Below are 26,138 nucleotides of genomic sequence, written 5' to 3' on the forward strand. Positions count from 1 at the left end.
GAGGAGGCCGGAAACAGCGTTGTTCCGGCGACGGAAGTGGAGTTTCAGGGGTTACGGAAGGGGCCGGGGCTCCTGAGCTGCCGCGGGTGAAGGTGACGGCGGCTCGGGCCGGCTCCAGCTCTCAGAGCTCGGAGGCCAGGAGTGCGTGCCATGTCGGGGGCGGGGGCACCGTCAGGAGAGGCTCTGCGGGGACCCTTTCTATTGCCTTCGCAGTCTCCTCTCCGCCAATCCGGATAGTGGAGGCCCAGCGTCTGACAAGGACGGCAGGACGCTGTTGGCGTTGAATTTTTCTGCCTTTTTAAAAGCAAATACGCTCCATCCTGTACCTGTGTAAAAAACGGGAAACGGCTTTGTCCAAAAACCATAAGTCGCCTCCGCCTTCGGTCTAGCTAAGCCCCAATGTTGTTCCTCAGACCAGGGAGCTTCATCTCTAGTGCAGAAAGGTCCCGGTGTTCCCGCTGAGATTACCAAGGATGGACGGGATCCCTAAAATGGACCTTGGGCGCTTGGTGGGAGAGGTATGTGGGGAGGAGTCGCCCTGAGGGATTCTCGACTCTGCCAGAGGCTTGCCCTGCGGGAGGAACTTCTTCCAGCGAGTCTTAGCAGGAAGTGGCCACACTTGGCTGTCCCTGGGTGCCAACCTGGCTAAGCAGTGAGTGGGGGCTAGGTCACTCGGGCCTGGGCCCAGCTCTATAGCTGAGGTCACAACTTCCAGAAGGGCTGCTCCAGGCTCCCAAGGAGGAAGGTCTGTCAACATGTTTGCCAGTCTGCCTCACTCCAGCTGCCCAAGCCTCCCCAGAGTGAGCCACCTGGATAAACAGGTGCTGACCCTGCCACTTTCACATCTCGCTGGCTGTACTGATTCGCAGGCACCTTTCTCCAGGTCCAGTGGTAGCAGGGAGGCCATGCCCAATTGCCTCCCACTTGCACAGAAGTACTGTGCTGGTCTAGGAAAAGCCACACTTGACATGTGTTCCCCCAGGCAGCCCTCGATACTCACAGAGCACACACAGAGCCAGAACAGCCCCAAGGCCCGCCCAGCTCACCCACCACTCACTCAGAGGGAGGACACCCCCAGGAGTGACCCTCCAGGTGCCTCCTTCCTGGCTGCAACCCACATGACACACACATGCTATCCCTTGCTTGGGGGCCCTTCAGAGCCCTTTAGTCCTCTCCAGACCCTTCCTGCTTGACTCCCAAGAAAGCAGCCTTTGTCAGAACATGGGCTTAGGCCCAACACAAGCCTTCCACAGAAGAGCAGCCACACAGGAGCTCAATACAAAAGCCAACACTTTAATGAGAGACGGCAGCGCAGACACCACTAGAACGGGTACTGCGGGCTGGGCACGGTAACAAGCAAGCAGAATGACAGACTACAAATCCTTTCAATGTTCCAAATGTCCTGAGTAGAGAGAATTGTTTATTTAACCACATAAAATGCATATATAGGAAACTTCTCTATTGAGGAGCTGGTGGCCTGCACTCAGCATCACAGATAAAAATATACGACTTTCAACACAGATCTAAATACCTTCACATTTTAAAAATCAGAATTCTCTACACAAGTTTTAAGCTGACAAAGTTCAAGTTCTCAGTTTTCATATATAGCTTTAACTTGTATTAAACACGTTTATTTACAACACGGATAGAGAATAAGGGGCTATTAAGGCCATTTTCTCATTGTGAAACACTGTAAAATATGTACATAAGTACAACCTAATATAGGCAAAGGTTCTGAAGGTCATTTCCTTGGCTCAACATAATTGAGTAACGGCACGGGAGTGAAGGGACAGCCCATCATTAGCACCAAGCCACACCACCGGGACATGTACATCTGCTGCCTATCCATCTGCCGCAGGGCTGCTGCTGAGGTGGGCCCTGCGCCAGCTCGGTGTGACTGTGCCCAGGCCGGCCTAACGGGCACCTCGCCGGCCTTGATTCCATCTCAAAATTCATCACAAGGTCCAGAGTCAGGAACCATTTCTACAAGAGTCACACTGCAGGGCCATCAGGCTGGCGGTCAAAGGGCAGCCCCTAGGACCCCTGCATCTCACCTCCGATGCCTGCTGTGCCCAGGGTGGTCCCGCTCGTAACGATGGCCTGTGCGCTCATAAGACCGTGATCGCTCCCGATGTTGATCTCTGTAATAATGACTCTTTTTTTTGTACTTTCCAGAATTATCTGCCCGCTCCCGTGAGTGGCTTCGAGAGCGGGAGGAGCTCTGGCTCCGAGACTTATGTGGCTTCTGGGCGGAGTACTTGCAGTCCTTGGATTTCCGGTAGCTCCTCACCTTGGGGCCTTTGTAGGGAGCGCCTCGGTGTGCCTGTCTTGGTGGGGAATCACTCCGGCTCCGAGAGCGGCTCTGTGACTTGGAGCCACCAGACGTGGAACCACTGTCACTTTTCCTGTGAGGAAGGGCAGCACAGCCAAGCAGATGATCACCCACCCTGACCACCTCAAGGTTGGGAGTGACTGTCCCGAGAGGTGGCCACATCACCTCCAGCCACCCTGGGCACAACCCCCACCACCACCAGGTAGAGGACCCCAAGTGAGCTCTGAGCAGCACACACCTCCTCTTAGGAGAGGCAGATCTTGATGGAGACCTTGAGAAGCTCTGCTCACGACTCCGGCTCCGACTCCGACTTCCACGTCCCTTTGGCAAGCTGAGAACAGGGTGGGAGCAATCACAGACCCAAAGTCTCTCCCGCCAACCCCAGGAGCCCGCTGGGGCATGCGGATCACTCACCCATTCACCGGGCTGTCGGTCTTGGCTCTCTTCGCAGCCTCCATCTTCCTCTTGGCACTCTTCACAGAGAGTGGGGACGCCTTGTCCCCTTTGCCTTCCGCTTTGGGGGACTCCACTAGTATCAGGTACAAGAAGTCAGACCCGACCATTAGAAGACTGCTTTCATAAGAAACATGTTAGAACAAGATGCTGCCACTTCTACTGATGGAGGCACATGCTGATTCTAATTCCCTGCTCCCAGCCTTGGACTCAGAACCTAAACGTGCATTCGCAAAGCACAGAAAGGCCACTTGCCCTGCTTGCCTTCCAGCACAGTCTAGGAACAGGCACCATGCTTAACTCTAGGATCTGACAACACAACCTACTGCCCAAGATTTATAAAAATGTTCACCGAAAGACAAGCTAATTGGGTAGGCTGGGGGAACAAAAGCATTTCAGAAAGACTGTCCATACCCCTTGCCCATGAAAATACAGAAATGATGAAAATGAGCTCCTTCAGGAGCCTGTTTCAGTTCAAAGGTCACCAAATGCTCAGACCAGCTAGACACACACCCAAGAGAAATCAAGAGGAAAGATGAGTCACCCCTGCCTGCAGGGAGCAGACTCACACCGACACCCACCCAGCTTGGGGACAGGCGAGAAGCCTGAGGTGCCATCCAGAGCCTGGGTGCCTCCAGGCAGCAGGCCCTTAGCCTGTGCCTTCGCCTCCTCAATGGCATGTTTTCTCTTTTCCACTTCACTTTCCAGGTGTGTCACGTCAACCTAGGAAAGTCAAAATCCAACTGTTCAGAACTGGATGCTTCTAGTCAAACACAAATGCACATATTACATGAAAAAACCAACCTTTTTCCGAGTATAAAGCTGCAGGATTTTTAAGCAGATTTCTTGAATTTCCTCTTCAGTTGCTCCAAACAGAAGAAACCAATGGGGACGATTGGGCAAAGGGATCTATAAACACAAATGCATCACTGTCATACTTTTCTTCACAGCAAAAAAAATTCTTAGGGCAAAAAACAACCCTGTCAGTCACCAAGTCTTGGCACCACTGAGCACAATTTCAAGAGCACTACATAGATTTACTGGAGGTTGGGGAAAGCATCTGACTGGACACCCTGTGGTGGTGGTGCAGCACTGACCTCCAACGTCCGGGCAGCCAGATAGATGCAGGCACAGGCGATGCTCTCAGGCTGGAACCTCACAAAAACATCTGTGCGAAGGCTGTCATTCATGTAATTCCTGAAAGCCAAGCACAACACCCTGAAAGACTGCAATGCCCAGAGCAGCCCAGAATTCCCACCTGCACCACCTAGATTAGCGTCACCCCTTATCTAAGTAGTCTAAGCCAGGACTTAGTGCCAGACAGTCCTGGGAATCTCAAGACTTCACGGAGAAACATTCTAGCTGCCTTTTCTGAATATAGAACAGGAAGACAGGGAAATTACTGAAAAATTTTAAAAAGCTGGCTGAATGTCAGACAATCCGTGTTGCTATGAAAGAGAACCGACTTTAACTTTACTTTTCCCTTTCAACTTTTGGCCTCTCATGCACAGCACAATGCCTCAGAAAGAAAATGTCTACTGTAGTGGTTAAAATGTACTTGATTATCAAGAATGTAAATGCTCAAAATCCATAGTGCAGAGAAACATGCAAACTCAAATAAACTGGCTGAGCAGGGAGCCCATGAGGGCTTTTCTGAGACAAGTCATCCTCTTGCATTCCATTTCCTCGAAGAGGCACCGAGGGCCTGGCCCTTCTTCTTCCACGAGGGAGCCCACTTGGAGGGGAAAGCGCCCTTGGGTGCATGGGAACATCCTGCAGAGGAAGGCTCAATGCCCAAAGGGAAGTCCTCTTCTCAGGCTTATCAAAGAACCGTTTCCAAATTGTCCATTTCAATATGGAGTGGAGTCTTAAAATGAATATTCATAACATCAGACAACAGCGATAGAATACAAGTTTCATCACAGTCAGTACATTTAAAGAATTTTATCATACTTTAGAAGATATAAAAATATAAAACATTTACATTTTTTAAAAAGTTAAGGTGTTTTTTAATTGGCTAAGTTTTTAACATTTTCTTTATATTTCTCTAAGATTTAACAGACCAAAATTAGATCTTATACTAACTTTATCAACATTGCAAAGAAAAAGAAAAAAAAACTGCCATGAGAAAATAGTTGAATTCAGTCATATATTTACTGCTCCTTATATATCCCAATTATGGCAAGCCTTCGAGCCAGGCTGCACCCACAGATGAGCCAAGTCATGCCATGATTTGAATGATACACCACCCCCTCCCCAACGATTACCTTTGCCCAAACCCCGGAGAAGGTGACATACAAACCCTCTCAGAGATTTCTCAACAATAAATTCTACGTATGCCAACTAGCAGCACCTGGCTCTGAAGCACTTGTTCCAGGCATCCAGACGTAATCAAGGGAAAGCCTGTGTGAGGACACCAAGACCCACATCCCAGGGCATTCATTGCAAGTCAACAGTTCAAACATTCTAAAACATGACAATCAGTAACTTTTTTTGGTCCTAATAAAAAGTTTTCAGTGCTCAGTGATATTAATTCGTTAACATTTAAATCCTAATAACAAATGAAATCCTCAAAACGAACTTAAGCTTACTGGCATATTTGAAATATGTTACAAAAAAAGTCCATGAAATAATTTAAAGATGCACACCTTTTACTAGAATGTGTCAACACTTAGCTGCTGAAAAGAGCAACTTTAGGACTTCCAGAAATAACCACATAATCCCATGCTGAAGTCTGAATCCCCATCAGCCAATTCTTAGAGCTTTCTGTAGGAATTTATTTTAAAGAGAAAGGTATTGCATCTTTATTGCACAGGTACAGCAGTTTATAAGGAACAAAATTCAAGTCAAGACATTTATCAACTCTAATCAATACAATTACCAAAGCACGACAGGATTAACAAGAAGCACAGCCGCCAGAACCGCAGCAGCAGTGGGCCAGCACTACACTACCGCGCGCATACCACCGTCTAGAGCCGGCCTTCGGTGGAGAGCCTGCACTGCGTTGGCTGAGGACGGCCGCTGTCCCTGCACCAAAGCACTTGGACAGTAGAGGAGAAGTCTTAGTCACTTACCCTCAGAGGCTACCCTTTGATTGAAAGAGTACAGAAAAGAAAAGTCAAAATGGGTTCTCTGTTAGACATGGCATAGCACCAGACAACTCAGGCAGCAACAACACGACCCTACAGACTGACTGAGGAAAACTCACCCAGCACCCAGCACTGAACTGTTACTTCGAGCTGCGTTTCTAGCATACAGATGGTTCAAACCAATCCCCAGAATTGCAGAAAAACTTTATCCCCCACCCCACACCTTTCTCCCACAGGATTCTTTAATCAAAGCAGTTAAAAGTTTCACAGGAGGTAAGACACCACTAAGTCCACACTGGCACCTGTGGGAAAATCCTGACGTGCCAAGTGAACAGCCCACAAAGGGAAGCCCCCTGACTGCTCTCTTCAAGGAGGAAGGTATGGGCCACCTTACCGTTGAGGCCAGTGCCTGATATTTTGGGAGGCTGGTTGGAATTTACCCGGCAGGAACACTGGGCACTCAGACAACTCTAGCCCACAACAAAGTCATGGACCGACTAACCCTGCCCAAGTGCTCAAATGAACATCTGCACTGCCCTTGCTGGTCTCAAAAAACAAAGAATTCAACTCACCATGAGGTCTGGACCAGGTGTTGGTTACGCTCACATTCTAACACCTGAAGGTACATAACGATTATCTGGAAGATACAGGTCAGGCCGTTATTACCAAGAACCTCGAGAACCTGGAATTCAGATATTGAGGGCATCCGTGCAGCAAATAAGAGCCTCATGCTCAGCCCCAGGGTGGCTCCTGTTCCACAGCTGCTACATGGCTCAGTGGGAGAGGGGATTTTGCTGGCGCTCCTGCTACCTGCTTTGCAGCCAGGCAGTGCACTGATGCGAGGAAGGCCTGGTTTCCCACAGCCAGCTCATGGCCAGTTTTCACTGTCATCTTCGACATTTTCCACGAGTGAGATTAGCCTGCCCTAAACACCATTACCCAGTAACCAACTCACACAAAAAGCGGTTTTAAAAGTTTCAGCAAATGAAGAAAAGCTCTTATGTGTACAGTGAGTGATTTACCAAGAATTTGAATACAAGAACATCGAACAAGCAAGAAGATGTGAGAAAACCCTCCAATAAAAAGGGGATGGAAGATTCAAATAGTAATCTTATTTTAAAACAAGTTGTGTTGATATGCAGCTAAATGGTGCCTATGGTTATTATACATTATATGTGCTCAGCTACTACAAGCTGCCAAACTGCTTTAGTTCATTTCCAAACACAAGGGTTCAGAATCCTCCCAAGTCCCCCATAGGGGGAAATAAGGTTATTACTAAAACAACTTTAGAAAATTGGCTGCTGAGAAAATATATTCTCAACTGACCAATTCCATTTTTAGAAGTTCATTACTACTTTTGAAAGCTCAAACTTAAAGACACTATTTCCAAAACTCTTAGAACATACTACTAAAAAAAGAAAACAAATAATACAAAAGGCTAACAAGGAAAGAATTATCTTCAAATTCTAGATATAATTTGGAAAACCAAGTCAGGAACACTGACTCCTCTGCAGTTTCCAGCCTCAAGGAGGATGGAGCAGTGACTCAGGTAGGCTCATACCCACCTTGTGAGGGTGCTTCACGTGGACGCAGAAACCCAGCTCTTTGAGAACTCGCCTTTCTGCCTTTATGATTTGGTTCTTTAAATTAACATAATCTTGATCTAACAGCAGAGGCACAGGTTTCCTACAAAGACAAAGCTCATGGTTTGCATTAAGGGTCAAATAAAAGTCTTTCAAAGCCCATGATGGCCTCCAAATGATGGGACTATGCTATGAACACAATACAGATGAAGCTAAAAGTTCACTTCTTTTGGCAAACAAAAACAGTCTCCCCCAAACCCCAATGCTACCCTATTTGTCTCCTTTCAACACTGTTCCCCCCTTTTCCTTACAGAGCGCTCCCTAGTGCATAAATGCTGACTGAATACAGGAGAGGTTCTCAAATCTCACCACTGAGTACTAAATGCACTATGTCTAGCCCAAGACGTAAGTGTGCATGTCAAGAATGAACGGAAAACCAAAGAACTAATAGAAGCACATCGGCACAGCTGAGGCCATGTTCTCCAAAGGACAACCATTAGCTTTAGGAAGGTCAAGCCTGGACTAAGGTCTAGTCAGGTTCTTAATCAGGCAATTCTGCTACCAAAGGGCCATGTCTGGAGACGTTTTTGTTGTCACTACCAAGGAGGAAGCTCTTTAAAGACCAGAGATATTGCCAGAGAGCCACCAATACACAGGACAGACCCCACAACACAGAATCACCCAGCCTGAAAACGCCAACAGTGCTGAGGCTGAGAGCCAAGTGTAGGGGATTTGGAGACACAGCCCAACAAGGGCTGATGCCGGCAGAGTAGCAGCCACACTGCCATCCTGATTGTTCCCTGCGCCAGGGGTCCCCAGTATCTGCTGGGGACCCCTGGGCACCTGGCCCTCTTCTGGGTACAACCTCACCCTGAATTTTGTTCCAGAAATGTTAATGTAACAATAACCGTAAAAACAAGGAGACAAAAGTTTTTGAGAACTCTATTATAAAGACTCACTTTTTCTCTCTTAGATGTCGAAGGCGATGAAACACATTGATGACGTCCCGTATCCTTCTTGGAGCCTCTTCTATTTTAGAGGCCAGGTGAACACAGGCCATTGACACATGCTAAAATGTAAGCATTGTAACACACAGATGTTTGTTCCAATCACGATGGGTCTCCAATGGCTTTAAAGGGGAACTAAGAGCAAAGAGCTGCACCCACGGAAAAGGACATTTGGGAGAACCCACTCTACAGTACAAGAGCTTCCCATCCCTCAAGTAACTCTCTGACTAGAGAGAAGGCAAGTGACTCGTTCCTCTAAGCAACCTGGTAAAACAGGACACCAGTTTCCTCTCAACAAAGACACAGGAGTACGACCTTACCTCCATGGAGTGCTTCACAAAAGACTTGGTATAGAAGAACCGCTGGAACAACACCTGTCCGGTAGCCATAGCCACCTAGGAAAGGGTAAAGTTTCCATCGCTTTTACACGTGTATTTCAAATGTTTCCCAATTAAGTCACTGGGTTTTGTGTGACTCCTGACACAGAACAAAACACCAGAACGCTTTCCACATCCTGGAATGGCCCCCGCCTCGCCTCTCTCACCACCTCTAGCGGGGGGTTGGGGGCGTGTGGCGGTGAAGCGCTGCCTCCGCCCCATCCCGGGCGAGGACAAGCACCGGGGACAAGCAGCAAGGTCGGAGGTCGGGGGTCGGGGGTCGGCGCGGGTCCCGGGTCCCGGGTCCCGAGAACAAATAAGGAGCCGGGACAAAAGGGGCAGGGTTGGGGGTCAGCGCGGGTTCCAGGTCCCGAAGGAAACAAGGAGCGGGGCTGGGGACTGGGGTCGGCGCTGGGCCCAGCCCCGCGGCCAACAAAGGCCCGGCCGCCTTCCCGGGCGCCGGCGCGGCTGTTACCTCGGCCCGAGGCTCACGGACGCTCCCTCACCTGCGGCAGGCGGAGCAGGATGCCGGCCGCCTGGATGAGCTCGCAGCCCACCACGCGGAGGTCTGTCTCCGTGTCGGTGTCGAGGCCACTCGACATGGACGGCGTGAAGCGGAGCTTATCGTCAGGCAGAAGACAGTTCTCCAAGGTGATGAGCACCCCGGAGTACAGCCGGTCCCCGATGAGCATCCCCTGCGACCCGGGAGCTGCGCTTCCCGTGCCCGGGGCGCCGGCTGCGGCCGCGGGGACCGTCGGCCCTGGAACTCCGGTCGCGGCCATCGCCGCCGCCGCCGCCGCCGCCGCCGCCGCCGCCATTTTGTGCCGACTCCCCTTCGGGCTCCTTCCCCACAGGGCGGCTCCTCGCGAAGCTAAGGCCGCGATCGCCCCGCCCCTCTGCGAGTCATTGGTTAGACCGGAGGACAGCCGTATCACGATTGGCTGAGCGTCATGCCCGTCAGCGTCGTGCACCGCCCCTCCTCCAGCGACGCCGGAACCCGGCGCGGGCGAAGGCGGGCGCGTTACCCAGGGGACCCCGCGATGTCAGTCTCGACCCGGAAGCACTAGAGCAAGTTCCGGTCACAGGCTCCCTTTAGACTCCTGTCTTTCTCCGCGCGGCTACTCTTTCCACACGGAGACCCAGGAGCCCAAGGCTTCTAGGGCTCCGGCCGCTTCCGAGGGTGTCAGTGGGAGGCCTGCGGGCGGTGGGTGAAGGGCTGGCCCGGGCGGCAGGGCTGGGCGGGCGACCCTTCCCCCCCGAGGGCCCGTGCTTGGGTGGCCAGGCCTCGGGTGGAGGGTTGCGGGTCTTGGAGGCCTGGGGCGGTGTCTGAGGGGATGAAGGGATTAGCGCACCCGCTGGTGCGTTGTCCCCAGCCCACGTCCGGCAGCGAGATGCTGTTTGCCCGTGTTGCAAAGCGTCGGCTGTCGTGGTCATTCCTCTCCAGGCCTCACGGAGTCAAAGCTTCCGGGTAGATATTAACGTTATGTTCCCTAAGCTTTTGCCTTCAGCATTGAGTTCACAGGGAAGAGGGGTGGCTGCAAAGCCGTGGGCAGGTCCTGTGGAAGGCAGGAGCTCCTCCAGGGATGGAGTGGGACGGGACGGGCTTTATCTTATGAACAGCGGAGAGCCGTGAGGGGCTAATGCACGAGAACCTCCTGTCTCTACTGGCCCTTCATTTCGTCACTACACCAGGCGCTTTCAGCGTTATGGCCGTCTCTCGTGGTCTTAGTCACCTGCCGGCAGCGCTACTGTTGCCTCTGGGAGAGTAGCTGATGCCATCTTGCTGTGCATTTACCCCCCCACTTGTGGGCATCTGCGCCTGGAGAGGTCTCTCCCTGCGCACAAGGTGAAACCTCAGTATGGATGGGGAGGGTTCTTGACTCTTCGACAAAGAATTCGCTAACATGTTGGATGAGGGTAGGTAAGGGAGGAAGGAATTAAAGCGAGGGTGATAGTGAATGGCAGCAGACACAGGCAGAAAGCAAGGAAGAGAAGAGGGAGGAAAGAGAAGGTGGTTGAACTCCAACTTTGCATAGGGCAGATCACTTGCCAACTTCTGAAGCCAGGGTCACCTGGTGTCCAGTGTCTGCTTGAATCTGCATGGCGTGGGAACTAAGCCCCACCACCCCAGGACGTGGGGGGAGCTGCAGAGCACTGAATGGAGTGAGGTTATGTTCTGAGAACTTCCAAAAGCAAAGAAAGATTTTTCGAGCAGGCTACTAAAGAGCATGATAGTACAGCTGCAGTCCGGGTCACCCAGGCCACTGGAACTTGCAAGGTCAAATCAGAGAACTCAGGAGCCCTTCCCTACCTGTCTGAAGCAGGACAGAGAGTGTCAAGACTTGTGCTTCAGCCTGTAAGACTGAATGAAATAGCGAAGTAGCTCTTTACCACCGGAGGTGGGGGTTCACGAGTTCATCTTTATCATGAGAAAGAGTTCAGAGACAAGTGCGATTGGCTTATTCAGCACGAGTTTATTTGAAAAACAGTTCACACTCAGATGGAGTGCAGGCAGCCTCAGAGGAGGCATGCTTAAAGGTTTAGGATTTGGGTTTTTAAGGATTTTAAGAATGGGGTAAAGGGCCAGGGGAGCATAGGCTGACATCTCCTGGTGTCAGTCTCTGGTGAGAGACATTATGTCACCATGCAGTCAGTCCTCTGTACATTCCAAGGAATGTGTTGATCTTGTTCTTCCTCAAGATAGTGGTGACCGTGGAGCAGTAGGGACATACCATTTAGGACTGCTCACCTTACCTTAAGATAGGGTCAGTTGTTGGCCAAACACCATATGTTAGGAATCTTACATCATAACTCCCTTGTTTTTAAAATGGAATCTTAGCTTTAAGGTGGAGTCCCTCCTGTTCTCACTATATTATTTATATTTCTGCATTTTTCATCATAGGAAAAATTCATCATGACACTTGTCCCATATCCTTGCTCTACCTCACTTTCACCAGGACCAGTGCAAGAACTCCTATGGTCCTGGGTGGGGACAGGCTGGGACACTTGGAGCGACCAATGGCTACACACAACACAAACCTGCTCAGACGGAGGCTACCACTGGCTTTGATGCCTGGCGAGAGGACCCTGTGGTTCCATGTCAACTAGGACCAATATTGCCACCTCATCACCTGAGCAGGCGACATAATTCCGTGCCCTACCTCCCCTGCTCCCAGGCTGGCAGCTCCAGGATGTCCCCTCTCTGCCCACACTTTGAAGGAAGAAGGAATTTCCCAGGTAACAGCTTGTTTCTCACTGGCCCTGCCTGGACTACTTGTCCATCCCCTGGACAGTGACTGACCAGAGGAGAAGAAAAAACTGCTGGCCCAGTCATGACACCCAGGCCTGCATGAAGGGAAGCAGGTCTGTGGCCAGAGGGGGGAAGGCACTGGCAATATAGCCTATGGTACTTTGCCACATCTCCACGTTCCTTTATCAACAAAAAGAAAAGGCAGCTCCCCCACAGCAGCACATTGTGCACGTAACTTGATCCCACACACCGAAGGGCTCTTTGTATCTGCCAGCGCCTATTCAGCAGCTATCCAGTGATGCGCACATAGCCAGCCCCTTTACCAAGTGCAGAAAAAGACTCAGTCCCACACCACCAACTTCATGGTCTAGTGGCCATCATCAGACCTGGTGACAAGGGCGAGGAGGATGGGCCTCTTAGGAGGCTGGGGTAGTAACCAGAGCCAGAAGAGATGCTGGCCTGCAGAGAGGACGGAGAAAGGTGGGCAGATTGAAGGACTGTCAGGTGGTAGTTAGCCAGGATTTCATAGCTCCATAAGGGGCTGGAGGTGGGTGTTGACGCCAAGGAAGGGACCCAGAATGACTTCCAGGGGACTGCTGGCAAAAGGATGGAGGATGGTATCACCACAGGACCTGGCATGAGCACACGAGGAATGGAGGGAAGGTGGGCATTGCCAGATACAGGCAGAAGTCGTCAGCAAGCATAGGACAACCGCTACCATGGCCTGAAGAGCTTTTTTGGAGCAGAGGATGTGAGAAAAGCTCTGGAGGGCAGAGAGCAGGTGAGGGCGCAGTGATGGGGAGGAGGGTAGGAAGTGGCCCTTGAGGGTCGAGAACCCTGGATTTTGGTTCTGGGAGATGGCTTCGGTGAGCTACCTGAGCATGGTGGGGCCGGTTACAGAGCTGGTCAGGAGGTGAGGGCTGGGGAACAATGCAGTGGAGAGGAAGGAGAGCGGATCCAGCTCTGGAGGGAGCTCAAGATGTAAAGGAGAAGTAACTTGATTATCAAATCACTGTACTGTACATCGAAGCCAATATAATACTGCAATATTCCAATAAACATATTCCAATAAGACATACTCAAAGGAGAGAGGCTTGAGGGTGGGATGAGCCCCATAAGAGGGCAAAGGGTACTCAGGACAGTGGAACACCTCTACACGGCAGTGGTCAGAGAAGAAAAGGGTGTAAGAAGGCTGAGGGGTGGCAGGGCTGCTGTGAGGTGGTCCCATCGGAAGTGAGCATGTTGAGAAATCATTCCTGGACTTGGCTGTGAACTTAATGAGGTAGCACCCAGCCCACAGGGGCTGATCTAGACTAGACCAGAAAGCCACCTGCCTGATGCCCTTACTGGGCTGGGAGGGAGGGAGACAGCAGGGATGATGAAGCTGGCACCCAGCATGGCTGAGGAGCTGAGCCACAGGGTACCTACTGGAGACAAGAGGAGACTGGAGGGATAGAGGGTGAGGACAAGCACAGGCCAAGCCAGGGTAAGAGTTCAGCAGCCTGGCATAAGAGTTGCAAGAGGGGACCTCAGGCTCTGAGGAAGCACATGCATAGTTGAACCCTTGCCCTGGGCCACTTGCACAGCAGCCAGCTGGGCACCCAAAGTGTGTTTGCTTGATGCCAGAGAACTCAACTCAAAATGCTGAACACCACACAAACTTTATTCACACAATCTACGTGAGGTACTTCTGATGTGTTGCAATGAGGGAAGTCATAGCTTTTCTCTCACACCTGTTACTGAAATGAAAACAACTACAAACCAAACTTGCAAACTATTGACATAATTGTTAGCCCGTTTTAGTTACCGATCATCATGGGGAAAAACGTTTCTTAAAGACACTCAGCTGCCCAGGGCAGGCAGTGTCAGAGCCTCTCAATGGTATTGCACCACTCTGGAAAATACACCTTCAGGTTCCTTCCCATCCCCCAAGGCAGCAGCAAATCCTTCCTGTCGCCGCCTCTGGGCCAGAGCAGTCAAAGATTTAAAAGTCTTTGGTTCATAGATGGCTAGATCCGCAAGCACTTTCCTGTTGAGCTCCACCTGGCACTGGGAAGAAAAATCAGAGCCTGTGTCAGCGTGGGAAATGCATTCCTAAGAAACATGGGCAGACTGGATGCAGCCAAGTGTCCTATGGTTTGAGTCACCCTTGAGCATTTCTGCTAGCACATTCTACATGGCTCCAGGGCAGTCTCTACCCTCCCAGGACACGCAGTCTGTTTTGGTTAGTAGGTGGGGAGGGGAGAAGGGGAGTGATGAGTCTTGTCCAAGCAGGACACTGGAGAATAAAATGTGGACATAGACAATGACAAGGGGAGGGCACCCTGCAAGAGGTGACGTGTGAAGGAGGCTGGCATCCCGTCCTGGTGGCAGCCATGGATCTAAACACCTTGCTGAGGTCAGTGGTCATCACCAGGCAGAACTATGACGGCTGACCTGGGGTAACCCTTTACCTCAGCTTCACGCGGACATCACAGTTCCCACTTTACAAACGATGGAATGAGACACAGAAAAGGTATGTGAGACACAAGTACAGGAACCAGGAAAAAAGCAGCATTCCCAAGTCCCACAGGAGAGCCGAACCAAGTCCTATCCAGTGAAACCACAGGTGACGTCAGAAAACCAACATAACTGCAGCAAGCCCGCGGGGCAACACCAAGGCAGGACGTGTCCGCAGGCGAGCTGCAGCTGCGCAGGGCAGGCAGCCTGCTCTCCCCCTGGGACCCGTGTGCCCCAGGCAGTCTGTGTCCTGTCTGAGCCCTGGTCCCCCTGGACTTTTAAAGAAACAATCTAAGTGACCCAGAGCATAGTCACCAGACTCAACAATTACCAAGATTTTATGACACACGCTTATCTAACCTCCAGGACAATCCCCACTTCCTTTCTGATTGTATGACTTCCAACTTTGTCAGCTACCTCATCTGAAATCACTTAGTGTAAAAACTTACAAATTAAAGCTTTAAAGCTAAGTTTATCTCCTTTTTTCCCTTGATAGGGAAACACCACCAGGGCTCATGTCTTGGTATCATATGCCGTTTCCAATTCTGCTACCAGCAGGACGGGGCAGAGCAAGTGCAGGGAGTCCCCACTGCACCAAGAACCAGGACAGTGTTGGAGTGCTAACACTCCCCTGCCCGTTCTGTTGGGCCACGCCAGCTGGGCCAGCTCCTGTAGCTGTTCAGCATCTCAAGAGGACCACGTCCTCTACCATACCTTAACTAAGTTGATAATGAATGCTGGGTACTTCAGGCCATGTTCCTGGGATGCAGCTGTAATTCGATTAATCCAGAGCTGCAGTAAGAAAACATTGAGAAGCTTAAAAACTAGTTGTATGTTATATCCATACTTCCCAACAAAGGTTCTGACAACTAAAAGGTTTTTTATGTAAAAGCAAATGGAAAAGTAAATTTTCTATTCAGGCAAACAGGGAGCAAAGGTTGATGCTCTTCATTCCAAATGTCAGCTTCTGTCTAAATGAGGAGGGACATCACATGCTGTAAAACATTAAATCAACACACAATTTTAAGCACCTAGAATACAAAGAGGAACAAAAGATTCTGTGCAGATGCAGCTCAAAGTACAGAAAGGGTTCATGTGGATGAATTATGACAGCCGCCAAGGGGAGGCTACCATGAGTGGAGATGGAACAGTCTTGGAAGAGCAGGCCTGGAGGAAGGAGGGGCCTCCAGAGAACATGGCTGGCAAAGGCAGCAGGGTCTGTTCTGGTCACAGCAAAAGGTCTGAACACTGTAGGGATCAAGGCTAGTTAGTGGGCATAGGCCAGGAAATAATCTGGATGAGTACAGAGATGGGGAAGCCTCTGAATGGATCTGGCCTCTCAAATGGGAACTGGCAGTGGGGAGGAGCGATCCCAGGAAGATTCTCATATGCCATTCTTTACTCAAACTTAAGAGTCAAGGCCACTTTCTTCCTCGACTTAAGTGGTTTCCTAGTTCATGTTTGCATCAGAATTACCCAGAGACATTACAACAGAGATTGCTAGGCTCCACCTCCAGTTTCTGATTCAGTAGGTGCAGGCAGGGCCTGAAAATCTCTACTGCTAATAAGGTCCCACAGGAGGCTGCTGCTCTAGTGGCAGCCACTGTGAGAACCTCTGTTCTCTGTAGCAGCAAAGGCGTGAGTGCCAGTAGGCACTGCTCCCAGCTCTTTGCAGGCACCTTTACAGTGACTGGATCTCACAGGGTCCTCAGAGGCAACACTATCTCTAACCCATTATGAGAAAGCAAAAGGGATAAACTAATGGGGACGCAGAAGCCCTCTGGCACACAGACCAACGGTGCAGACATAGTTTATCATGCCCTAACCCAGTGAATGAGATCTTTCTGATTTTAAACGGTCCAAATTATGCACCCCCAAAAAATCACTCTGCCAATATTTACCAAGTGTACTCACCTAGGCCCTGGGTTATGGTATTCAATAGAAATACAGAAAAACAGAAAAAAAAAATCCCACCTGAAACTTAGGTGAAAGGTCCAGGAGATGAGCAATGAACCACCGACCAAGTAAACTGCATGGCATGCTGGCAAATTCAGGAGGGTAAGGGTGGTGGGCGAGGTGTTGAACTGAGGTCTCAGCCCTCCGAGACCAAGTTACAAACCGCGAATGGAAAGCGCTTGTGAGGAGAGCCGGCTTGGCTTCTTGGGGGCGCTTATCGGAAGCCAAGAGTGGCCCGGGGGCACGTGGGTGGGTGGCCAGAGGCACCAAGGCTGTCTGGGTTCCACTTTTATTGCAGATGTGACGGGAAGCCGCCAGCGGGTTTTAGGCGGAGGGGAGATGCGAGCAGCAGGCGCGAGGGTGGCTGGGCGAAGCAGGGAGGCCGGCTGTCACGGCGGCGCGGGTGAGAGAGGGCGAGGAGGGAAGGGATCCTGGACCTGCCAGCTTCCGCGCGTGGGGCGGGCGGCGCGCGCCGCTTTGGACGGGTGGGGAGAAGCAAAGGACCCAAGGGCGGAGCTGCGGTTTGAACCTCGAACAGATGGGCCGGTGCAGACGCCTGCGGTGCACGGCGCGGGGAGGCCGAGGGCCGAGTGGTCCGGCCGGTCGCAACAGCTCCCAGGTGTCCGCGCGGCAAGTGCGACCCCCGCCCGCGGCCCCCCGCCCCGCGCTCACCGTCCGCATGCTCCTCTTCTTCAGTCTGCGGGCCCGCGTGCATTTCACAAACGCTCGGGTCACCGCCCTGACCGCCAACCGGTAGCAGCGATTCTTCCGTCCCCGGAAGTGCTGCGGCGCAAACGGAAAAGGGGGGTGTCGGGGGAGCCCAAGGGGTCCTGGGCAGGGGGTGGGGGCGCGGGGCGGGGGCGGCCCACTCACCCGCGCGTGCTGCAGCACCTCCTGCAACCGCCAGTAGCGGTCCGTGACGCGGTTCCGCAGCAAGAGCTGCGCGGTGAGGAAGACCATCGCGCCCGGAGGCCGGCGTCCGCCCTCAAACACGCACGCGCCGCGCCGCCGGCGCCCGAGCGCTTCCGGGCCAGCGGCAGCCGGGCAGGGACTTCCGGGGCGCCGCCGCCGCCCTCGTGCGCATGCTCGCGCGGGGAGGGCTTGGACCTCGCTGCTCGCGCAAGTGTTACCGCGGTGCGGGTTATGGTTTGAAACGCCAAATTCTTTATTACGTGGATTGGATTTTATCGTTATGTTACCTCCGTTAAAAAAAAAACGAAGGGGGAGCAGAATGGGAGTGTGCAATTTCTTTATAACTTTGTAGACATAATTTTTTAAGTCACAGAAAAGTTGCAAGGCTGGTTCAAGGAACTCTCCCAGATGCTTTACCGAAGGGCACCAGCTGTTACATTTCGCTGCATTTTTAAATCATGCTATAAGTATTTAAAAACACATTAGTGGGCTTTTTTTCTGGACCACTTGAGAGGCTGGAGATAGCTCAATACTTTTGAGTATTTCCTGAGAAGGAGGACCTTCTCTTACAAACCACAGTAAGAGACCAACGTCGGGAGACCTAACATTAATGCAGTACAGCACTGTCTCCTGACCTACAGTTCCTATTCCAGTGCTGTCGAGTGTTCTCTGCCACCCGTTTCCCCGTCCAGGACTATGTTAGGTCTACCTTTTAGTCTTAAGCCTCAGCCTTTCTTGTCTTTCTTGACCTTGGCATTCTTGAAGAATTCGGGTTAGTTATTTTGTAGAATGTCTCAAATTGAGTTTGCTTCCTCATGGTTAGAATCAGGTTATACATTTTTGGCAGAATGCTGCAGAAATTTCAGTTGAGCCTTGAACAACACGGGTCTTAGGGGAGCCAACCCCCCCCCCGCAATAGAAAATCTGCATATAAATTATGACTCCCCAAAACTTTACTGATTGCTTACTGTTGACCAGAGCCTTACCAATAACATAAACAGTTGATTAACATGTATTTTGTATATTACATGCATAATATACTGTATTCTTTCAAGAAAGTAAGCTAGAGGAAATAAAATGTTTTTTTTCAAATGGTTGCATGTACCCCCGTAATTTTCCAATATAGTTATTGAAAAAACCTGCATGTAAGTTGACCCTCAAGGTTCAAACCCTCGTTGTTCAAGGGTCAACTATGTATTGCATCCTCATCTCATGGTATCAGAAGGCCATGATGGCAGCCTATCCCAACATGGATGATGTCAGCTTTAACCACTTGATTAAGGTATTGTTTACCAGGTTTATCTACCATTTTTATGTTTGTAACTAATAAATAGCTGTAGAGAAATACCTTGTGAATTCATGACAGCTTCCTGTAAGACATGGAGATAGGGGTAGGACTACAGAGGTGTATCATGTAATGCCTGTTAGAGAGGGCCTCAAATGGGATGCAGACTGGACAACATCTTGGCTAACCCAATAGTTCTGAAGCAAAGTTTGCCTATTAGAGAAATGTTGTGTTGGGCAGAAATGGACAGACCCCAGTGCCTTTTGCTGTGCTCAGCGGTGTCTGGGGCTGCCAGGAAAAGCATGCTGTCAGCTGTGGTGGACATGGAGCTTAAATGGCCAGTGTAGTCTGGAATGAATACCTGCGGAGCACCCCTGTGTGACCTCAGGCTCTGAGACTGAACAAATACCCTGCTCCTTGTCAGGTCCTTGTCAGGTTTGCACTCACTCTTTGAGCATCCATTGTTGATTTTCTAACTGCATCATTCTTTCCACATTTATTGGCATTCTGCTTAAAGAACAGCCTTCCTTTTCAGAGGTACAATCTTAGGGTATGTTAGAACAGCGGGAAGGGGATGTTGGAGTAAAAGAAGGAAGTGACTGATGGAACCAGGCAGACAGCAGATGCACAGGACCTGATACACATCTGGTGTAGTCAAGAAGAGCAAAAATGCCAATGTGGTTGGAGTGGAGCAAGTGAGGGTCCTGGGGCAGTCCCCTGTACCTCCGTGAGCAACTTGGAGGCTGGAAATGGAAGCTGATGAGCATATATAGGGCTTGAATCTCATGTAAGGACTTTGAGGTTTGGTTACCATGCCACATTCAGGCCTCCCCACAGCATGGCCGCTTCAGGGCAGTCAAACTGCTTACAGAGCAGCTGAAGGGCACGGCGATATGGAAGGAAGACTTATTGCCATCTGGGCCCACCCTGAAAAGTCGCATAGCATCACTTTGGCAGACTCTGGTGGCCCAAATAGTCACATCTGTGAACACATCATATGCCACGAATGGCCTTCACTCTCCATAAAAGGGAGCCATTGGGGTGTTTTGAGCAGGAGGGTAGCATCAGCCAATTTATTAAATAAGATTACAGCTACTGTTTTATGCATGGACTACTGGGAGGCAGGGGCTGAAGCAGGAAGACCAGAGAGGCTGGGGGCTGGCTTGGCTGTACGATATTCCAGGCACAGCTGACAGTGGCTTGGTCCATAGGGGACATGAGATAGAGCAGGCAAATGGGACAAGGGTCATGCCATTGCGAAACCTACTTAGCCTGCGAAATGGGCCCAGCTTATTCTTTAACGTAATCTATAGGCTATTCTTCCTCTTCCAGCCCTTAGTCAATTAAGTAACTTTGTAAATAGGACAGGGGATAAACTTCCTAAGTGTAAATGAATCTATTGGGTAAAGAATGCTGAGATCTGGATCAACACAGTCACCTGAATAACCCTATTTTTAAGACAAAACTTCAAAGGAATTATGCATCACCTGTGTACATCATGCTTTATGCTGACCCCTACCCAAAAGTTCCTGTAAAACCCCAAGCCCTAAACCCTTATCCACACTTTCTCTCTGAGGTCACCTGCATACATCACAGTGTGTACTGCCTTATCAAATAAGCTTTCTTGTTGCATAAGCTGATTGCACTTGTCTCCAAACTATTCTCCTTGATGAAGACAAGAACTCTCCAACCTCCACCTCTGGTGGTAAATGTCTTTGTCACTTTGCTTGTTTCATTCAGCTTTCTAGTCTCAACACAGTACTTTTCTCTCTCCCTGTTTTGTTTCAGACCAGCAGGGAAGTGGAAATTCTCAGGACATAAATGCACTCTATCCAGTGCTCTGTGGCTCCCACAAATCCTGGGGTGGTGGGGGCTTAGTTCCCACATTGTGCACATTCAAGCGGACATTGGACACTAGGTGACTCTGGCTTTAGGAGTTGGCAAGGGACCTGCCCTGCGCTGAGCAGTTCAGTGAGCTGCCCTTTCCTCCCTCTGCTCCTCCTTTCTCTGTACTGCCTGCATGGCTGCTGACATTGGCTCCTACTCTCACTTTAATGAATTCCTTTCTTGCTGGCACTTGTTCCACCTAACTGAGGGTTCTTTCCCCATCAGAGTCTAAAGTCCTCCTGCAACCAGGTTGAGGTTTCACCAAGTGAGCTAGGAGAGACCTCCCTGGATGCAGCTGCCAGACAACCAGTGGGGAGATGAGAGGCAATGGGACTCTGGGTGCACTCTGAGGGTAGCACCCACAGACTGTGCTAGCCAGCTGGGTAGAGGTCCACCCCGAAGCTTTAAAAACTATCCTTACTCAGGACTCCAAAGGTGTCACTCCCCTTTTCCCCTATCTCATCTCCTGTGGGTCATCTTTCCCTGTTACAATAAAAGGTCTACCCCTCCATCTCGGGTCCCAAGCCTCACAAGGAGCCATCTCTCCCTTTCCTGGGCCCCCACATGCAGCCCATCACTAAGTCCAAAGGGCTCTGCCTGCTTCCCCCACCTCCGCTGCTACATAGCCATCTTGCAGTCTCCTAGTGCCTCCCATGCCAGGTACAGTCCACTCTGCACTTGGCAGGCTCCTTGAACCCAGCAGCGCATGTCACATGTGCTCAAACTCCCTGAAGCCTTCGCTGCCCTGGGGTAGGATCCGAGCCCACCCATGGCCCTGGCGGAGATACTAATTTGGTACAACTCTCACGTTTGAAAGATGAAATCTGACCTGCGAAGCTGTCCTTACAGAGAAACTTTACTTTTAAATGGAATAATGGCAATGGGTTTCCACAGAATACAGAAACGGGCAATCAGAGATGATTGTCCTTCTGTTTCACTTGCACCACGGGATTTTTGATTCATGGTTGAGGGCCAACAGGCAGAGGTTGGTGCCACTGAAAGAAGCTTCTCATAACTTCCGCTTCTGAGAGAAGGGGCCACAGTGGGCAGCACAGCATCAGCGGGCAGAAGCAGGAAAGATGGGCAGCCCAGACCAGAGCCTTTATGGGGATTCCCACCGGTAGGCCAGGGGGCAGTTAGGGCTGGCTTGTTTGATAACCCTGGTGGGCCTGGGTGCACAGGGGCCATCCCTAGTGGGTTGGTGCCTGGACCTGGCAGGCTAGGGCAGGGGGACAGGCTGAGTGTGTGAGATAGGTGGTTTGGGTTAGGGACTCTGGGTCAGAGGAAGTGTTAGCGAATGTGTCCTGTGATTAATCGATGCCAACAAATCATGGATCTAAGAGACACAGGAAGAATGCCCCAGGGTCCCGAGATCAACTGAGCAGCAGCCCAGGGCAGATGGACCATGGGGAGACCGGCAGGTTTGGGTCAGTCTGTCCCCATGGCTCAGTCTCTCTGCCAGTATGTGGGGGGCAGGCTGGAGCCGCTGCAGGGGTGGTGAGGCCCCAGGAGGCAGTGGGGCTGCTGCACATCCATTACTGGGGCTCAGGACACTGCCCCCTTCTCCCAGAACCTGTGGCTGCTCTCCCCTCCATCCAAGCAGGCAGCCTCGGCCCAGGGGAGAGGAGCCTGGCACGCACAAGGCTGTGGAAGTCCACAGAGCCATCTGTTGTCCTGGCTGTGTGGGCTTGGCTTGGAAGTGAGAAGCTCAGGGACCCTGGGGCTGTGGGTCCCTAGAACTCCAGTTCTCCAAAGACCTCAGACACCAAGCCCTGGGCCACCTCACCCCACCGTGTCCTCAGAGTGGGGCTGGCCCCTCGGCTCAACAAAAGCTCTGTGGTGGGGCCATGGCCATGCTCCATGGCAAGGTGCAGGGGGGTCTTGTGGAGCCAGCCAGCAGCGTTGACCTGTGCACCGCTGTCCAGGAGGTGGCTGGTGACCTCCACATGGCCTCCCCGAGCAGCATGGTGCAGGGGTGTGAGGCCCAGTAAGTCCTGGGTATCCACCTCAGCTCCCCAGGCTGCTAGCACTTGGACGGCCTGCAGGTGTCCCCTGGCCGCAGCCCTGTGGAGGGCTGAACGGCCATGCCAGTCCTTGAGGCGTGGATCTGCCCCGTGGTCAAGCAGCACCTCCATGTCCTGGGAGAAGGAGGGCAGAGGGCAGGGGCTGGTGGTGAGAGGCTGAAGCCCCACGGTGTTTGCCTGACCCACACCTCATCTATCCTCGGCCTCCTAGCTGCCTCTTTGTCCACTCTGCTTCCCCATTTGGTGAGTAAGCAGTGCCCATGGCACCCCGGAGGAGCTCTGCATGGAGATTCCCATGTCCCCCTAATCATTTCTCATACCAGACCCAGCACGAGCATCACCTGCCGCCGCTCCACGCCCCCTGGGGGCTGGCTGGACTCCAGCACACTCCTGGGGCTCAGCAAATATTTATTTGTGCTGGCCACCCAGAATGAAGCCGGAGTGCCGGGCCAGGCGTCCTCCCGGGTTCCAGAGGCGAGGCTGCGCTCCACCAGGGCGGCCAGCCCCCAACGCCACCCTCCCACCCTACAGCCTGGAGCGGGGAGCGCCAGCTCCTCCCCCCCAACGCTGCCCCAGCGGTCTGCCCGTCTGCGCCCGCCCAGGGCGGGGTGGTGCAGCCCTGGAGGCGGCCGGGACGTACCTGCAGGCGGCCCAGGCCCGCTGCCACGCCGAGCGCTGTGGCCCCCGCGCCGTCCCGGGCGTCCACCCGCGCCCCACACGCCAGGAGGAGGCGCAGCGCCGCCACGCGCCCAGCCGCGGCTGCCACGATCAGGGCGCCGTCCAGGCCCTCGCCGGCCGCCGCCAGCAGCTCGAGCACAGGCAGCTGGCCGCCCGCTGCCGCCCAGTGCGCCGCGGTCCAGCCGCGTGCATCCGCGGCCCCGGGCCCCGGGCCGGGTGCGCCCAACAGGCGCCCGGCCAGCAGCGTGCGGCCCAGCGCGGCGGCCCAGTGTAACGGCGTGAGGCCTGCCCCCGAGCGCGCCTCTGTCGGGGCCCCGCGCCGCAGCAGCAGCTCGGCCACCTGCGAGTGCCCGTGCCAGGCGGCCTCGTGCAGGGGCGTGCGCCCCGCCCGGTCGGCAGCCCCCACGGGCGCCCCGCGCCGCAGAAGCAGACGCACCAGGGGCACGTGGCCGCGCAGCACGGCCAGGTGGAGCGGGGTCCGACCCGCACGATCCCTGCGCAAGGGGGTTGGGGGTGCGTGTGGGCGAGGGCAGGGTTGGTTCGCTGGCTGAAGGGGCCCCCACCGCTGCCCTGCCCAGGAAGGGACCTGCTGCTTTTGCCAGTGAAGGGCTGACTCCCCTGCCCAGAGAAGGGACCGCCCCAACCGCCTCAAAGGACCCCTTCACCCCAGCCCCCACTGGTGGAGGTTCCCGGTCGTGCGCTGGCTCTCACCTCTCTGCCACACTGGCCCCTTGCTGCAGCAGCTGGGTCACCAGGCCCGGGTGACCCCTCCACACAGCCTGCAGCAGGTGCCCGCAGGCCTGTGGAGCCCTGGGCCCCTCCGTCTCAGCTCCCAGGGCTTCCTCAGAGCCCAGCTCCATCCACCGCAGCTCCTGCTCTGCCTCTGCCCCGGCCTCTGCTGGGCCCTGCTCCCCGGGCGCAGAGCTCCCGGAGTCCAGCTGGGAGGAACGGGGATCCTTGGTGGATGCTGGAAGGCATGTGTGCCAGCTCCAGCCCATGTGTCCCCAGTCCAACACAGGACCTCTCTCCCTGGTGGGGGAGCGGTCCACCACTTAGCCGAGGGGCTTGGCTCCCAGTTACCGCTAGAGGCAGCCAGCCTGAGCGCTCTGTCCTCTGGCTGGGGGGCCTCTCCATGCCACCCCCACCCAGCTACTACAGCCTGGTGGTCCTCTCGTGAAACCCTTCCTGAAGGGGAGCAGCTGGTGGCATCTAGTCCGGGAGGGCTGGGACGCTAGAGCTGCAGTCGTCTGTGTGTTGTTGGTGGGGGGGGGGGTTGGCGAGCAGAGCTGCCTCCTGGGCCAGGCTGACACCTACTTCCCCACACTGTTTACCCAGCGACTTAAGGGGAGGCCCTGCCTGCACCCTTCCAGCAGGTCCTGCCCTGGCACCCTCTCTCCCCTGCCAACTGCTAGGGCCCCTGGCGTGGCCTCCCTCCTGGGAGACAAAGACCAGGCAGGCAGGAACAAGCCCGGGAGGACGGCCCCTCCAACAGCACAGCCTGTGATGTGCCAGGACTTGCCCCCAGGGAGCAGTGCCTTCCCAAGGGTCTTTCCCTCAGGCCCCGTCCCTCACCTGTCCTGGCTGGCTAAGACCACCTCTCTGTGCGGGAGCCTGGCGTCTCTCCTGATTCCAGACTCGGGTGGCATACAGGGCGGGGTGGGACCCTTCCCCCCGACACATGCTAGGACAGAAGGTTGGCCACAGATGCCAGGCCGCTCAGACAGGGGGTAGAGGATAGAAACCCCTGGGAAGCAGGTTGATGCAAGCCAGTGAGGGCTGGGAGGAGGCCCCGCAGTGGACGGACAGTGCCTGGCCAGGGAGGGGCTCAGAGGAGGGGCCTCTCCATGTGGAAGGTGGAGCAGTGACCCCGCTGAAGGGGGTGAGTGAGGCTGCCGGGGTCGGCGTCTTGATTCTGCTGCCCCGGCCCTGAGGGTGCCTTGCTGTCCTCCAGCCTCAGATAATACCGCCTGCCCAGAGCCCAGACAGGAGAAGGTGTGGTGACCCCGGCAGCCTCTCTCCTCCGGCCGCTCTTTGTGACTGTCTACCAGGGAGCAGTACAGCTTCGGGGCAGCTGCTCCCGCCCTAGCCCCCTCCATCCTCTGCCCCCAGCCCACCCTCCTCCCAGGAATGCGGTGTCCTGATGCCCCCGCCCTGTCCCCCATCCTGGGAGGGTCAACAGAGCCTTGGCCGCACCCCTACTTCCTTAGTGAGCAGCCCTTCCAGGTGCCAGGTCCCAAAGGTGGGTCTGCGGGCAAGGGGCTGAGGGGCCTCATCCCACCCCCATGCCCACGGACCCACCCCATGAGCCTCAGTCACTGCTCAGGGGGCACCTCCCTAGAGGGGCCCTTGAACCTGAACTCCTATCTGAAGCAACCTTGTTCCTAACCCTGTTTTATTTCCGTCTTAGTGCTTACCACCTCATGGAGGTACCTGTCTATTTTGTTTTGAACGTCTACCTTCCTCTTCTGGAATGAAGGCTCCATGAGGGTGCATCACACAGGCTGGCAGTTCCAGCTGGTAAAGAAGCAATATGCCCTGGGTGGACTTGGGTGGTGAACCGCTTAAGCAGTCTGCAAAACCAGGAGGAGCAGAGGTGTCGGCTCTCTGCTCCCCTGGTCCCAGAATGACACCAAAAGAACCAGGTCAGATGACAGAGGGCATGGAAGACATGGGCACCCACTGCTGGGGAGCCACTGTGCAGCAGCTGTACCCTGGGTTGTGGTGGAAAGGCCCATACCTCATCGGAGCCAGGGACGCCTAGAAGCCACCTGGAATCTGCCTCTGATAGGCCTACTGAAGGGGAAGG

General features: G+C 53.3%; 3 protein-coding genes and 1 long non-coding RNA gene across 8 annotated transcripts; 1 reads left to right on the forward strand and 3 right to left on the reverse strand.

Annotated features, from left to right (window-relative positions):
- Positions 1 to 40: 40 nt before the first annotated feature.
- CCNL2 (cyclin L2) lies at positions 41 to 9,689 on the reverse strand. 4 transcript variants are annotated; one of them, XM_036882729.2, is made up of 12 exons: positions 9,348 to 9,687; positions 8,785 to 8,859; positions 8,417 to 8,526; positions 7,440 to 7,560; positions 6,447 to 6,511; positions 3,883 to 3,982; positions 3,590 to 3,694; positions 3,367 to 3,508; positions 2,747 to 2,861; positions 2,571 to 2,663; positions 2,291 to 2,405; positions 41 to 326 (listed from the first exon to the last, which is right to left on the reverse strand). In XM_036882729.2, exons 1-12 carry the CDS (start codon positions 9,657 to 9,659, stop codon positions 45 to 47), a joined length of 1,635 nt encoding a protein of 544 aa, XP_036738624.2. In that variant the 5' UTR covers positions 9,660 to 9,687; the 3' UTR covers positions 41 to 44. The 4 variants fall into 4 exon arrangements, with proteins under 4 accessions (XP_036738624.2, XP_036738626.2, XP_036738625.2 ...); XM_036882731.2 differs by lacking the exon at positions 41 to 326 and adding an exon at positions 1,274 to 2,141 and having other exon boundaries at positions 9,348 to 9,686; XM_036882730.2 differs by lacking the exon at positions 41 to 326 and having other exon boundaries at positions 1,274 to 2,405; positions 9,348 to 9,685.
- A 291-nt stretch (positions 9,690 to 9,980) lies between these two features.
- Positions 9,981 to 12,291, forward strand: LOC118911072 (uncharacterized). Its single transcript, XR_005024327.2, has 2 exons — positions 9,981 to 10,309; positions 11,744 to 12,291. It is a non-coding gene; the product is annotated as an uncharacterized LOC118911072 (long non-coding RNA).
- A 1,635-nt stretch (positions 12,292 to 13,926) lies between these two features.
- Positions 13,927 to 17,584, reverse strand: MRPL20 (mitochondrial ribosomal protein L20). 2 transcript variants are annotated; one of them, XM_036882737.2, is made up of 4 exons: positions 17,420 to 17,584; positions 17,219 to 17,329; positions 15,305 to 15,382; positions 13,927 to 14,140 (listed from the first exon to the last, which is right to left on the reverse strand). In XM_036882737.2, exons 1-4 carry the CDS (start codon positions 17,504 to 17,506, stop codon positions 13,967 to 13,969), a joined length of 450 nt encoding a protein of 149 aa, XP_036738632.1. In that variant the 5' UTR covers positions 17,507 to 17,584; the 3' UTR covers positions 13,927 to 13,966. The 2 variants fall into 2 exon arrangements, with proteins under 2 accessions (XP_036738632.1, XP_036738633.1); XM_036882738.2 differs by lacking the exon at positions 15,305 to 15,382.
- Positions 17,585 to 22,235: 4,651 nt separating this feature from the next.
- ANKRD65 (ankyrin repeat domain 65) lies at positions 22,236 to 25,161 on the reverse strand. The gene is made up of 3 exons (XM_036882733.2): positions 24,044 to 25,161; positions 23,295 to 23,826; positions 22,236 to 22,768 (listed from the first exon to the last, which is right to left on the reverse strand). Exons 1-3 carry the CDS (start codon positions 24,328 to 24,330, stop codon positions 22,364 to 22,366), a joined length of 1,224 nt encoding a protein of 407 aa, XP_036738628.1. The 5' UTR covers positions 24,331 to 25,161; the 3' UTR covers positions 22,236 to 22,363.
- Between the last annotated feature and the right edge of the window lie 977 nt (positions 25,162 to 26,138).

This window comes from Manis pentadactyla, chromosome 4 (assembly GCF_030020395.1).
Source record: "Manis pentadactyla isolate mManPen7 chromosome 4, mManPen7.hap1, whole genome shotgun sequence".
Classification (NCBI taxonomy): Eukaryota; Metazoa; Chordata; class Mammalia; order Pholidota; family Manidae; genus Manis; species Manis pentadactyla.